This window comes from Cetorhinus maximus, chromosome 36 (assembly GCF_964194155.1).
Source record: "Cetorhinus maximus chromosome 36, sCetMax3.hap1.1, whole genome shotgun sequence".
In the NCBI taxonomy this organism is placed as follows: Eukaryota; Metazoa; Chordata; class Chondrichthyes; order Lamniformes; family Cetorhinidae; genus Cetorhinus; species Cetorhinus maximus.
The window spans coordinates 7,779,625-7,795,147 of record NC_135914.1 but is presented as its reverse complement, the minus strand read 5'-3'; the positions used below and the strand labels follow the sequence as shown (position 1 = coordinate 7,795,147).

At 51.9% G+C, this 15,523-nt stretch overlaps 1 protein-coding gene across 1 annotated transcript; it reads left to right on the top strand.

Moving 5' to 3' along the window:
* Positions 1-15,523, top strand: tdrkh (tudor and KH domain containing). The gene is made up of 10 exons (XM_078534150.1): positions 1-208; positions 634-740; positions 6,797-7,004; positions 8,133-8,272; positions 9,099-9,405; positions 9,927-10,093; positions 10,744-10,916; positions 11,465-11,529; positions 12,828-12,979; positions 14,732-15,523. The coding sequence occupies exons 1-10, from the start codon at positions 88-90 to the stop codon at positions 14,870-14,872; spliced, it is 1,581 nt and encodes a 526-aa protein (XP_078390276.1). The 5' UTR covers positions 1-87; the 3' UTR covers positions 14,873-15,523.

Below are 15,523 nucleotides of genomic sequence, written 5' to 3'. Positions count from 1 at the left end.
TCCGCAGCGTCGATTGTCGTGGCTCCCTTTCTCACGTGGATTTATTTTCCCACAGGAGGGTCCCGGGCTAGACGGCACGTGGGAAAGATGTCAGGGGGAAGTGCCTGGCGTAGCCTCACAGCAACACAGAAGGCAATGCTGATGGTTGGGATCCCAGCCAGTGCCGTTGCCGTGTATATATTGTACAGGAGGTACCGGGAGAAGCGAGGTAAGGATGGAGCGCGCCCAGTGCGCCTCGATTACTGCGTGCGTCCCTTTCCCAGTTTCCTGCCTCGGAGTTGGACAGGCACCTCCAGCGGAGCAGCAGATGCAAATTCTTCGAGGCTTAGGGACCAAAAAAAGAAGCCGTTCCGCCCATCCTACCTGTGCTAGCTCTTTGAAAGAGCTGTCCAATTAGTCCCTCCGCCCTTTTTCCCCCACTGCCCTGCAAATCTTTCCCCTTCAGGTATTTATCCGATTTCTCCCCCTTTTTGAAAGTTCCTATTGAATGTGCTTCTGCCGCCCTTTCAGGCAGCGCCTTCTAGGTCACAGCCCTGACTGACTGCAAATGGCCTGTCTCTCTCCATTCGCGTGCGGTATTTTGAGGGTAGCCTGTGCCCTGCCCTGACTGGGTCTTGTGTTTTCTGATGTTAGATGAGCACTGTGTGCTGGTTGGCGACGATCAGATTGCAATGGACATGAAAGTCCCTCGAGATGCTGTGAAGATCATCATCGGGCGGCAGGGTTCCACCATTAAACAGGTGAGCATTGAATTCATGAGTTCCCCCCCAGCACTGGTGAGGCGACGGCCTAGTGGTAACTAGTAATCCAGAGAGCCAGCTCTAATGCCCTGGGGGCGTGGACTCAAATCCCACCATGGCAGCTGAGCTCCATTATTAAAGCTGGTGACCATGAAACTATCATCCAATTGTCGTAAAAACCCATCTGGGTCACTAATGCCCCTTTAGGGAAGGGAATTTGCTGTCCTTACCTGGTCTGGCCCTACATGTGACTCCAGACCCACAGCCATGTGAAACAAAACAAAAACAGAATTACCTGGAAAAACTCAGCAAGTCTGGCAGCATCGGCGGAGAAGAAATCAGTTAACGTTTCGAGCCTCCATGGCCCTTCGGCAGAACTGCAGCATAGTTTCAACAAGGGAGAAATATAAATTGGCTTAAGGTGGGGGGGGTGGAAGAGACACATTGAGGGTGTGGTGTGAGCAGATAATCCAAAGATGTCACAGACAAAAGGGTCAAAGAGGTGTTGAAGGTGGTGGTCTTTGAGAAAAGTGCTAATTAAGAATGGAAAACAGGATATTCAAAGTACAGCTCTAGTTGGGGTGGGGTGGAAAGACTAAAGGTTTTAGTTTTAGATTTAAAAATAATGGAAATAGGTGGGGAAAGAAGAATCTATATAAATTATTGAAAAAAACGGGTGGGGGGGGAAAAGAAACGGGGTGGGGATGGGGGGAGGGGGAGTTTAAGATCTGAAGTTGTTGAATTCAATATTCAGCCCAGAGGGCTGTAAAGTGCCTAGTCGGAAGATGAGGTGCTGTTCCTCCAGTTTGCGTTGGGCTTCACTGGAACAATGCAGCAAGCCAAGGACAGACATGTTGGCAAGAGAACAGGGTGGAGTGTTAAAATGGCAAGCGACAGGGAGGTTTGGGTCTTTCTTGCGGACAGACCGCAGGTGTTCCGCAAAACGGTCGCCCAGTTTGCGTTTGGTCTCTCCAATGTAGAGGAGACCGCATTGGGAACAACGAATGCAGTAGACTAAGTTAGGGGAAATGCAAGTGAAATGCTGCTTCACTTGAAAGGAGTGTTTGGGCCCTTGGACGGTGAGGAGAGAGGAAGTGAAGAGGCAGGTGTTGCATCTTCTGCGTGGGCATGGGGAGGTGCCATAAGTGGGGGTTGAGGAGTAGGGGGTGATGGAGGAGTGGACCAGGGTGTCCCGGAGGGAACGATCCCTACGGAATGCCGTCAAGGGGGGTGAAGGGAAGATGTGTTTGGTGGTGGCATCATGCTGGAGTTGGCGGAAATGGCGGAGGATGATCCTTTGAATGCGGAGGCTGGTGGGGTGATAAGTGAGGACAAGGGGGACCCTATCATGTTTCTGGGAAGGAGGAGAAGGCGTGAGGGAGGATGCGCGGGATATGGGCCGGACACGGTTGAGGGCCCTGTCAATGACCGTGGATGGAAAACCTGGTTAAGGAAGAAGGAGGACATGTCAGAGGAGCTGTTTTTGAAGGTAGCGTCATCAGAACAGATGCGACGGAGGCGAAGGAACTGAGAGAATGGGATGGAGTCTTTACAGGAAGCGGGGTGTGAGGAGCTGTAGTCGAGGTAGCTGTGGGAGTCGGTAGGCTTGTAATGGATATTGGTGGACAGTCTATCATCAGAAATTGAGACAGAGAGGTCAAGGAAGGGAAGAGAAGTGTCAGAGATGGACCATGTGAAGCTGATGGGTGGAGATTGGAAGCAAAATTAATAAATTTTTCCAGGTCCCGACGAGAGCATGAAGCAGCACCGAAGTAATCATCGATGTACCGGAGAAAGAGTTGTGGGAGGGGGCCGGAGTAGGACTGGAACAAGGAATGTTCCACATACCCCATAAAGAGACAGGCATAGCTGGGGCCCATGCGGGTACCCATAGCCACACCTTTTATTTGGAGGAAGTGAGAGGAGTTAAAGGAGAAATTGTTCAGTGTGAGAACAAGTTCAGCCAGACGGAGGAGAGTAGTGGTGGATGGGGATTGTTGGGGCCTCTGTTCAAGGAAGAAGCTAGGGGCCCTCAGACCATCCTGGTGGGGGATGGAGGTGTAGAGGGATTGGACATCCATGGTGAAGAGGAAGCGGTTGGGGCCAGGGAACTGGAAATTGTTGATGTGACGTAAGGTGTCAGAGGAATCACGGATGTAGGTGGGAAGGGACTGGACAAGGGGAGAGAGAAGGGAGTCAAGATAACGAGAAATGAGTTCCGTGGGGCAGGAACAGGCTGACACGATCGGTCTGCCAGGACAGTTCTGTTTGTGGATTTTGGGTAGGAGGTAGAAGCGGGCCGTCCGAGGTTGGGCGACTATCAAGTTGGAAGCTGTGGGAGGAAGATCTCCAGAGGAGATGAGGTCAGTGACGGTCCTGGAAACAATGGCTTGATGTTCTGTGGTGGGGTCATGGTCCAGGGAGAGGTAGGAGGAAACGTCTGCGAGTTGACGCTCAGCCTCCGCGAGGTAGAGGTCAATGCGCCAGACAACAACAGTACCACCCTTGTCAGCGGGTTTGATGACAATGTTGGGGTTGGACCTGAGAGAACGGAGTGCAGTGAGTTCAGAGAGAGACAGGTTAGAATGGGTGAGAGGGGCAGAGAAATTGAGACGACTGATGTCACGCCGACAGTTCTCAATGAAAAGATCAAGAGAAGGTAAGAATCCAGAGGGAGGGGTCCAAGTGGAGGGAGAATATTGGAGGTGGGTAAAAGGATCCGTTGAACGGGGAGAGGACTCCTGCCCAAAGAAGTGAGCACGGAGACGAAGACGGCGGAAGAAGAGTTCAGCATCATGCCGAGCCCGAAATTCATTGAGATGAGGGCGTAAGGGTATGAAACTAAGTCCTTTGCTGAGCACTGAACGTTCAGCATCGGAGAGGGGAAGGTCGGGGGGTATAGTGAATACGCGGCTGGGGCTGGGATTGGAAGATGGGGTGAGGACGGAGGGACAAGCAGGGGTGGAGGGTCCCAGATGGGTGTTGGAGTCAATGAGTTGCTGGAGCTTGCGTTCCTTAGCACTTGAGAGAAAGAGAAAAAGTTTCTTGTTGAGGCGACGGATGAGGCGAAGAATAAAATGAAACTGGGGGCACGGGCAGCTTTGAAGAAGGGTGCGGCGGTGCTGCTGGAGGGAGAGGTCGAGTGTGTTCATATGGCGGCGCATGGCACTGAGTGTGGATCTCAGAATGCGACGGGAACAGCAGTCCGAGAAACGTTTTATGTCCCGGAGATACCTGTAATCCTGGGTGGGTTCGAAACGAGGGATGGAATTTCAGTTGAAATCCACGTGGGGTGAGTCGGAGACGGAGACAGTCACGCAGAAGATGCAACACCTGCCCCTTCACTTCCTCTCTCCTCACCGTCCAAGGGCCCAAACACTCCTTTCAAGTGAAGCAGCATTTCACTTGCATTTCCCCTAACTTAGTCTACTGCATTCGTTGCTCCCAATGCGGTCTCCTCTACATTGGAGAGACCAAACGCAAACTGGGCGACCGTTTTGCGGAACACCTGCGGTCTGTCCGCAAGAAAGACCCAAACCTCCATGTCGCTTGCCATTTTAACACTCCACCCTGTTCTCTTGCCAACATGTCTGTCCTTGGCTTGCTGCATTGTTCCAGTGAAGCCCAACGCAAACTGGAGGAACAGCACCTCATCTTCCGACTAGGCACTTTACAGCCCTCTGGGCTGAATATTGAATTCAACAACTTCAGATCTTAAACTCCCCCTCCCCCCATCCCCACCCCGTTTCTTTTCCCCCCCCCCACCCGTTTTTTTCAATAATTTATATAGATTCTTCTTTCCCCACCTATTTCCATTATTTTTAAATCTAAAACTAAAACCTTTAGTCTTTCCACCCCACCCCCACTAGAGCTGTACTTTGAATATCCTGTTTTCCATTCTTAATTAGCACTTTTCTCAGACAAAGACCACCACCTTCAACACCTCTTTGACCCTTTTGTCTGTGACATCTTTGGATTATCTGCTCACACCACACCCTCAATGTGTCTCTTCCACCCCCCCCACCTTAAACCAATTTATATTTCTCCCTTGTTGAAACTATGCTGCAGTTCTGCCGAAGGGCCATGGAGGCTCGAAACGTTAACTGATTTCTTCTCCGCTGATGCTGCCAGACTTGCTGAGTTTTTCCAGGTAATTCTGTTTTTGTTTTGTTTTGGATTTCCAGCATCCGCAGTAGCTTTTAGCTTTTTGTTTTTACCACAGCCATGTGGTTGACTCTTAACTGTCCCTCTGAGCAAGGGTAATTGGGGATGGGCAATAAATGCTGGCCTGGCCAGTGGTGCCCTCATCCTATGAATGAATTTTTTTAAAAAACACTTCAAAAAGCATTTGGTTGGCTGTAAAGTGCCTGGTGGCTGTGAAAGGCGCTGTCCGTTTTGAATAAAAGAGAAGCATATTATCTATATGGTGAGAGATTGCAGGGCTCTGAGATCCCAAGGGATCTGGGTGTCCTAGTGCATGAACCACGAAAGGTTAGTTTGCAGGTACAGCAGGTAATTAGGAAAGCTAATAGAATGTAATCATTTATTGGGAGGGGAATTGAATACAAAAGTAGGGAGGTTATGCTTCAGTTGTACAGGGCATTGGTGAGACCGCATCTGGAGTATTGTGTACAGTATTGGTCACCTTATTTAAGGAAGGATGTAAATGCGTTAGAAGCAGTTCAGAGAAGGTTCACCAGGCTAATACCTGGAATGGGCGGGTTATCTTATGAGGAAAGGTTGGACAGGCTGGGTTTGTATCCACTGGAGTTTAGAAGAGTAAGAGGCGACTTGATTGAAACATATAAGATCCTGAGGGGTCTTGACAGGGTGGATGTGGAGAGGATGTTTCCTCTTGTGGGAGAATCTAGAACTAGGGGGGGGTCACTGTTTAAAAATAAGGGGGTCGCCCATTTAGGGCAGAGATGAGAAGAAATTTTTCTGAGGGTCGTGAGTCTTTGGAACTCTCTTCCTGAAAAGGCGGTGGAAGCAGAGTCTTCGAATATTTTTAAGGCAGAGGTAGATAGAGTCTTGATGAACAAGGGGGTGAAAGGTTATCGGGGGTGGGCGGGAATGTGGACTTGAGGTTACAATCAGATCAGCCACGATCTTATGGAATGGTGAAGCAGGCTCGAGTGGCCTACTCCTGCTCCTAGTTTGTATGTTTGTATATAAATGCAAGCGTCTTTACTAACCTGCATGGCTGGTTATAGCGCTGTGTGTGCCTATGCTACTAAATGTCTCTGTTCCTTTACCCCGTTCAGACTTAGTTTCCAAGCTAGACAAGACTCTCTCCCCACCTTATTCTTCCCACCAAAAGGCACCAGCAGACTATCCTATTGTAAAGTTTTTTTTTTGCCTAGTACGCGCACATTCTTCATGCTGCTAATGTTGCTGGAGTAGAAACCTGGAGGTTCAAAACTAATGCTGTGGAGACATGAAACAAAAATTGCTGGAAAAACTCAGCAGGTCTGACAGCTACTGTGAAGAGGAAGACAGGGTTAACGGTTCCAGTCCGTATGACTGTGTGGAGACATGGTTCAAATCCCACCACAGCGCGGAAATTTAAATTCACTTTAATTCGTAAATCTGGAATAAAATGGTTGTGCCATTAATAGTTATCATGAAACTACGGGATTGTCATTAAAAACAAAACCCATCTGGTGCACTAAATCTCCTTTAGGGAAGGAAATCTGCCATCCTTACCCAGTCTGACCTCCGTTGGACTCCAGACCCACAGCAATGTGGTCGACTCTTAACTTTGCAAGTTATGCCAGCGTGCATCTGAACTGGCGAACTATATTCTCGTTAGATTTTTTTTGGCACAAAAAGGGTGGAAAAGCGCAGTTGTAGTAGAAGATCAGCCACGACCTTGTTGAATGGTGGAGCAGACTCTGGTTCGAGGGGCCGAATGGCCACCCCCTGCTCCAATAGTGTTCTTGTGCCAAGTGAGGGCTCCCCCACTCACCGCCGCCCCCACCTTCACTGGGATCCCTTTTTAACTTGTCTCAGACTTTCTCTCTCTCCCCCCCGCCCCCCCCTCTCCACACCCTAAGCTTCGGAAGGAGACGGGAGCCCGAATCGAAGTGGAGGCCAGCGAGGAGATGGGTGGCCTCGAGGGGACTGCCGAGCGACTGCTCACCATCATCGGGTCACCGGTGCAAGTGTGCAAGGCCAAGGTCGCCATTCACCAGCTCCTGGCCGAGAGTGTCAAGATCACCGAGGAACTGCGGGTTCCCCATCGAGCGGTGGGACGGATTATAGGTAATGCCCATCTCAAGGACTGGTTGGTTGGCTGGCAAGTGGACTCTGGTCAAGGCATTGTCATGGCGAACTCACCAGGGAGCTATTGCCCCCTCACGCTTCTGCTTAATACAATACCTGGACATGTTCCTTTTGGTTGCAGAGGGCAGGTCCCTGCGTAAGAACATATGTAGCTACTAGCAAGCTGGGGCAACACCTTAACCAATCAGCACTCTCTTCTCATGCAGTATAAATTGTTGTTCCCTTTGAGATTTGGTATTCTTGCGAATTTGTCCTGATGGGTGCAAGACCAAAAGCTTAGACAGCGTGTCTCTTTTTTTCCAGCAATACTCGAGTCCTGCACGACCAAACATCTATTCCCTGCTTTTCTTCAAAAGTAACGTCCTTAAGTTACTTCCACCCGAGAGGGCAGATGGGACCTCGGTTTTAACAGTAGTGTGGCATCCCCTCTGCGCGGCAGTGCAGCGCTCCCTCGGCTAGCACCCGGAGTGGTGGATTTTGTGCTCGCTCCCTGGAGTGGGTCTTGAACCCAGGTCGTTCAGACTCTGAGGCGGGAGAGCTTCCCACTGAAGTCACGGCTGACCCCCTTAAAGTAATATTCTGGGTTCATCAGAAAGGAATACACATCGTCACTTTGCACTAGAGAGACTGGGAGAAGCTGGGATTTTGCTCCTTAGAGCAGAGATGGTTAAGGGGGAGATTGAATCGAGGCGTTCAGAATAATGAAGGGATTTGGACAGAGTGAATAAGGAGAAACTGTTTCCACTGGACAGGAGGGTCGGTAACCAGAGGGGGACACAGATTGAAGAGAATCGGGAAAAGAACCAGAGGGGGAGATGAGGAGAATTTATTTTTTAACTGAGCGAGTTGTTGTGATCTGGAAGGCGCTGCCTGAAAGGGCGGTGGAAGCAGATTCAATAGGTACTTTCAAAAGGGGGGGAATCCGATAAATACTTGAAGGGGTACTTGCAGAGCTGTGGGGTGAGGGTAGAGTGGGGACTCATTGGGGTAGAGCCAGTACAAGCAGGATGGGCTGAAGGCCCTCCTCCTGTGCTGTTTGATTCTATGTCTGAGGTGAAAAGTTTGAGCGGGCTGCTGTGAGCTGTAACGGTGTTTGTCTGGCCCCAGGCCGCGGAGGTGAGAGTATCCGGGAGATATGTCGAAGCACGGGAGCAAAGATTGTGTGCGAGGAGACTGGCAAGCTGCTTCTGGACATGAGCCGCTCGGTCAGGATCAGTGGCACGAGGCAAGAGGTGGCTTCAGCCAAAGTAAGTTTGTGCACCTACGTTTGTTTTTTTATTGGACACTAGTCGATGCCCTTCGGTGTTACTCTTGGGTGGCGAAGAGGCTGGTTTAAGAGTTGGGTTGAGGGGCAAGAGCCTGAGACCATTCATCTTAAACATTCACTCCCTCCACCACCGATGCTCAGTAGCAGCAGGGTGTGTGCCATCTACAAGATGCACTGCAGCAACTCACCAAGGCTCCTTTGACAGCACCTTCTAAACCCGTGACCTCTACCACCTAGAGGACAAGGGCAGCAGACACATGGGGAACACCACCACCGGCAAGTTCCCCTCCGAGCCACTCACCATCCTGACTTGGAAACATATCGGCCGTTCCTTCACTGTCGCTGGGTCAAAACCCTGGAACTCCCTAACAGCACTGTGGGTGTACCTACACCACATGGACTGGCGGGAAGTAGCGATGGGCAATAAATCCAGGGCTAGCCGCCCCGAGAATGAATGTGAAAAATTATTCCTAGACCCGGGTTAGAGGTGAACAGGGAGATTAAACCTGGGCCTTTGCGTTGAGTTGTTACCCTGGCTGTGATCAGTGAAGCAGGGATTGTTCCTGTTCTGTGAGAGAGCTGGGTGTCCGCTTTTTATTAAGGAAGAATTCCAGGATAGAACTTCCAAAAAAAAGCAATCGCAGCTTCTGTGCCATTGAAGTGTCTCGCTCTCACCCTCCCCGCAACCCCTCTCCCTCTCCCTCCCTCCCTCTCTCCCTCCCTTTCCCTCTCTCTCTCTACCTCCCTCCCGCTCTCGCTCTCCCTCGCTTCCTCTCATGCTGAATCAGCCTTTTTTTCTTTTACAGGCCCTGATCGTGGCCAAGGTGGGTGAGGAGGAGGCTTTCCGCCAGAAGCTGGCCTCCTCGGCTGCCAGGAGGAGGCAGCGCAAGCAGCCCATCGGCACACGGACGGAGCCACCATCGCCCGTCCACTCAGGAGAGGGGAGTGTGGCGTCGCCAGCAAGCGAGAGTGGAGACTGGGTGCTGGATGCCAGTGAAGGCGAGCTGGATCACAAGACGAACCCCAGCCTCGTCGTGGAACAGGAGGAGGAGGCAGCGTCTGAGAAAGATAGCGAGCTCAGAAACCACTCAGACCTGGTGTCCAAATTCGAGGGTAGGGACCAGCGATTTAGTGTCTCCCTAACTGCCCACCTAGTTAAAATGGCATCACCTCACCTCCAACTGGGGTGAAGTAGACACGTCCTGTGAAGCCAGCAAGGCCGAATAGCCTGTTTGTGGGATATGCAACCATAAAGAATAGTACAGCACAGAAGGAGGCCATTCAGCCCATTGAGCCTGCACTGGCTCTTTCGAAGATTAACCCAGTTAGTCCCAGTTTTTGTTTCCTCACCTCCCCCTCCCCCACAACATTCCTACAACATGTCCTCCTTTGCGTTTTCATTTTTGATCCAACGCTCTTTTTGAGGCTCCAATTGAACCTGCTTCCACCCTCCTATCGCACTCCACTTTCTAAACGCTTGTGTAAAACAAAAAACGCTTTTCCTCACGTTGCCTCTGCTTCATTAACCAGTCGCTCTTTCTGCCTTCTCTCCCTCGTCCTGCCTTGTGAAACCCTGCACTCTCCCTCTCTCTCCTTCCTTCCTTCCACCCCCTCCCCACCTCCATCGCCCGCAGTTCCCAGCCCCGATTTCAGCTTCCTCGCGGACGAGCATTTGGAAGTTTACATCTCGGCTTCCGAGAACCCAAGTCATTTCTGGATCCAGATCCTGGGCTCCAGGTGCCTTCAACTTGACAACCTGACCTACGAGATGTCTCGGTATTATAGCGTTTTCAGTGCGATGGTGAGTGCAGGTGGTAAAGGAAGAGTTGTGGGGGTGGGTGGGGGGTGCGGTAGCACAGGAAAAGTTTTCCCCCTCCTAGCGCCTGTCGTGAGACATCAGTGTTTTACAGCCTGTGTGGCACCCCCACTGAAGTGACAGCAACTTCCTTTCAACGTCCGTCACAGCTCGGTGGGTGGCTGCCTCTCTCTCTCTCTCTCGCCTCAAAGCCGTGGTTTCGAGCCTCGCCCTAGAACACACAATCCTCAGTACACCCCAGCCTCAGTACTGAGGGAGTGCCGCACTGTCGGAGGGGCCCGTCTTTCGTGGGACGTTAAACTGAGTCCCCCGTCTGCTCCCTCAGGCAGGGGTAAAAGATCCCACGGCCATTATTGGAAGAAGAGCAGGGTTGGGGGAAGAGTTCGTTCTGGTGTCCTGGGGCCGGTATTTACCCCTCGACCAACATCACTAAAAAAAAAACAGAGGCGGTCTGAGTCATTATCTCATCACTGTTTGTGGGAGCTTGCTGTGTGCAAATTGGCTGCCACGTTTTAGCTGTAAGGTGCTTTAGGACGTCTGTTCTTCCTCATCTCCTCTCTCTCTCTCTCTCTCTCTCTTTTCCCTCCTCTATCCCTTACCATCTGATTAACCCTACCCTTACCAAATTTACTCAGGGGGAAGACTTCACCCCGAAGCTGGGTGACATCGTGGCCGCCCCCTTCCAAGGAGACAACTCTTGGTACCGGGCGCGCGTGCTGGGCTTCCTGGAGAGTGGCAATGCCGACCTCTACTACGTGGATTATGGCGACAACGGCGAGATTCCCATTGGGAAGCTGCAGATCCTGAGGTCAGTGTGGTGTCGCCTCCACCCTATCTCCTCCCTCCTTCCCCGGAGTGACTGGGACCCCATCACTACAGGACAGTCCCATTTATCCTGGAAACCAGTCACGTTGACTCTATTCCCCTGCAGTTAGCTCCCGATGATCTCCTGACCAAGAAACCGTTTCTCTGTGGCCCCACTGCCCCGGTTGCCTTTGAAGCGAGGATGGGTTAATACTTTATACACCCGGGCTCGTTCCCACTGTCCTGTGCAGGCCACGAGTCACCACCTCCACTGTAACGTTGCGCTGCGCACACTGGAGACTGGCGCATGTAAAGCCCACACTCCTCAGCTTGGCTGGAGAGTGACACTGTCATCTGCAAGTCAGAAGGTTCCCCCCCCCACATGGAGTGTGCAGGCCCCTCCTCCCACTATCCTGTGCACCATGCCCCCAGCCTGTGCACTCTAGACTTCCCCCACCCCTGTTTCCCTCGTCCCCACCCCCCATTCTCCACGAGACACCTGAATCTCCAGCTTGAATCCGGGTAACGGTTTCCCCCCTGGTCTGCTTGCAGGAGCGATTTCTTGAGCCTCCCGTTCCAAGCTGTGGAGTGCAGTCTGGATGGAATCCAGCCAGCCGGTGAGTTTCAGAATCCAGCCGCTCTGCTTACCGCGTGGGGATCCGGGGGCGGTGGGGTCCGAGCAGCTCACAGACGAGGGCGAGTTGCTTGAGTGAGAATTCAGCCGCGCTGCCTGAGGGTCCTAATGGGGTCGTTTTATGCAATGCAGCCCCTCGAGTCTGCTGCACCTTTCGATAAGATCGAGGCTGGTCCACCTCAACTCCATTTCCTTATCCTACCCCCAACTCCAGGAGGCCAGGCGGCTCTCGTGTTAACAGTGTCGTGGGTGTTTAGCTTTGCTCCTTGACCTGGGAGTGTTCCCTGATGGGGAGGGGTGGATAAAATGGGACGTGACCCATCTCCCCCCCCCCACCCCCAGCACTAACATGCTCCCCTCGAGCACCAGAGGCGCTCGATAGCTTCACCCTCCTCGGGCCTCCCTGGCTCGCTGGGCTGGGTGCATTCCCGAGCGGCTGGGGGGGGTGGTCGTTAGCCTCCAGCCTCATCCTGGGCTAGTACAGAGGCTGGAGCGCAGCAATCGGCCTCCGTTTGCCATGGGCTCGAGAGGAGCAAGGTCAGCCCGGGTTTTCTCGTGATGCTGAGGCGGTAGAGGTGGTGGGTTTGGAAGGTGCTGTTGAAGAAGGAGCCTTGGTGAGTTGCTGCAGTGCATCTTGTAGATGGTGCACACACTGCTGCTACTGTGCGTCGGTGGTGGAGGGAGTGAATGTTTGTGGATGGGGTGCCGATCAAGTGGGGCTGTTTTGTCCTGGATGGTGTCCAGCTTCTTGGGTGTTGTGGGAGCTGCACTCATCCAGGCAAGTGGAGTCTATGCAGCCGTTACGAGGGGTGTGGGGTGAGCGTGGGGGGTTGGGCAGGAGGGGAGGGGGGGGTTGGGTGGGAGGGGGGGTGGGGGTGGGGTAGGCGGGGTGTTGGGGGTGGGTGGGGGGTTGGGCAGGAGGGGAGGGGGGCGTGGGGGTGGAAGGTGGGTGGGGGTGGGGTGGGCGGAGGGGGAGGTTGGGGGGAGGTGGGTGTGGGGTGGGGGTGGAAGGTGGGTGGGGGTGGGGTGGGCGGAGGGGGGTGGTGTGGGCGGAGGGGCAGGTTGGGGGGAGGGGGGTGGGGTGGGCGGAGGGGCAGGTTGGGGGGAGGGGGGTGGGGTGGGCGGGGGGTGGGTGTGGGGTGGGCGGAGGGGGGGTGGGGTGGAGGGTGGGCGGGGGAGGGGGTGGTTGGGGGGAGGGGGGTAGGGGTTGGGCGGTACTGCAGGTAGTGGGGGAAGCAGCTTGATTTTGAAGTGACCGAGCCCCTGTGCTGCCCCTTGCAGGGGAGGAGTGGTCGGATGAAGCGATGAACTGTTTCGACAGCCTCACCTACTGTGCCGAATGGAAGAGCCTACTCGCTCGTATCTGTAGCTACTCACAGAGTGGGGGTGCCACCAGGCCACAGGTGAAACTCTTCGACCGCACCCATGACAAGGTAAGGAACGTCCCCCACTCCGGTGGGGTTTGGGTGGGGGGGTGCGGTGTGGGGGGGTGCAGTGGGCGCTACACAGTGCGTTGTTTCAGCCGTGGCTAAGGTCCCCGCACATCTTCCCCGGAGTGACCGTCGCCCTCTTGTGTGACTTTAAACTGGGAGACTGATGAACTTTGAGAGCCTCGGTGGTGATCAGTAGCTGGAATGCCCCAGGGAGGTGTGCTTTGGAGCAGCGATCACAGGATTACTGTCGTGGACTGACACAGGGCAGGAGGAGGCGCTGTGGCCCTTCGAGTGTATGCCGGCCGTTTTGAACAGCAGTCTCCTTTGCTATTGCCCCACAACTTGTTGCCCAATTCCACTTTTGAAAGTTCATTTTTTTATGACGTGGGAGGTGGTATTTGCCGGGCTGACCTACTCCCAAAGGGAAACTCGGTCAGGCTATCCCAACAGATTTGCAGTTTGTGTGTATTATGAGAAGCTATGTGCACTGAAGTCAGAAGTAAAGATTCCACTACCACTTTTGGAGATTTTTAAATATTAAATTAAAACATTTATTGACATAAAGGAAAACTTTAACATACAAGATTACAGTTACACAGTTAAATCTAGGCTTATAGCATTCCCCAAAAGATTTCCACTTAGCTAGACTCTCAAATAAACACCCTTTTCCAGGCAACAGTCCATATAGATTCTTAATTGATAAAACATCCAGTAATGTTACCACAAGGTATCCACTGTTGCTGTAAGGGAGGTATTTCACAAGCTTCTCTCTCCCTCTCACTCGACAATGGAAATCCAAGGCTTGTAACAAAACCTTGCTTTCTGGAACAACCAGACGTTTCTCTGGGATTGCCTCTTCCTCCATAGGGCTATCTTCAAGATCATATGGCCCCACACACCATACAGCTTTCAATATTTCCTTAAATAAACTTAATAATTTTGCTTTATTCCTTTATGCTCTTTGCCAGTTGTAAAACTTCCTTTTACCTCCTGGAAATCCAACAGCTAAAAATTAAACCCCTCATTTATCTCAATGCAAATCCCTATTCTTGTTGTATTTACTTGTATCCCATCTTAGCTTGTCCATTTCCACTTCAAAAATACTTGCTTTACACCAAACCTTTGACTTAAACCTTGCAGTCTAACTGTCTTCAGTCTAATTAAATTAGTCACACACACATGCACGCACCCACAAGCCTGTTTCACAATATCGCACAGTAATATTGAAAACATTTTCTTTAAACTATTCAATCTGTTTCCACCGCCCTTTCAGGCAGCGCCTCCTAGATCCTAACCATTGGTTGCATAAACAAGATTTTCCTGATGTCGTCTCTGGCCCTTTTGCCAATCGCCTTAAAGCCTGTGTCCTCTGGTTCTCGATTTCAGCAATGGGAAACAATTTCTCTCCATTTGAGTTATCTAAACCCATCCTGATTTTTGGACACCTCTATCAAGTCTCCTCTTAGCCTCCCCTGCTCGAATCTACTCAGGTCTTGACTCATCCCTCATCCCGGTTACCATTACAGTAAACCTCACACCCGTCCTAGAGGATGGTTCCTGGAATCTGAAGTGGGGGGAGTGCTACTGATCGCACCTCCCCGCCCTTTCTCTGTCTCCCCACGATGTCGGAGCGAATTTATCATGTCCTCTCCGCTACTGCTCGCCAGACCTACGACTGGCCAGCTTGAACCGCAGTCCGTCCAGCAGCTGTTGAAAGGCTATTTCACCTTCCGCCCTCTCCCACTCCCACAGAACCTCGACATCGGGGAAGAGCTGATCCGGCTGGGGCATGCGGCCCGAAGCCCTCAAACCGTGGGAGCCGCGGCTGGAGACTGCCTGGAGACGGCCGGCAAATCCACTGCGATGTCTCTCCAAACGCTGCTGGTAATGTAAACTTCCCTCTTGGGTTGATGTCACATCTCCCCCTGGCACTATTAGAAATTGAGCAGGGGCAGGGGGTTATGTTCTGTCCGATCTCCTGGGCCAACCAACGTGACCTAACGGTAACCACACTGTAGGACGGGGCAAGAAATTATAGGGGCTTGTGAGAAAGCTACGGTGATAATCGTGGGTGATTTTAATCGGCGTATAGATTGGACAGTCAGATTGGTGGTTGCCTGGAAGATGAGTTCATGGAATGTTTTTTGGGGCAATTTCTTAGAGGAGCATGTGCTATAGCTAACCACAGAGCAGGCTATACTAGATCTGATAATTAGCAACGAGACAGGATTAAAGAATGACCTCATAGTGAAGGCTCCCCTAGGCAGCAGCGATCATTGAATTTCATAATCAGTTTGAGGGAGAGAAGAGTGGGTCTGAGACTAGTGCTTTGAACTTTAATAGGGGCAATTATAAGGGTATGAAGACAGAGCTGGCTGAAGTGAACTTGGCAATGAGGTTAAGGGATAAGTCAGGAGAGATGCAGTGGCAGACATTTAAGGAGATATTTCAGAATACTCACCGAAGATGCATTCCAGTGAGAAAGAAAGACTCTAGGGGAAGGATGTACCATCCGTGGCTAACTAAGGAAGTTAAAGATAATAT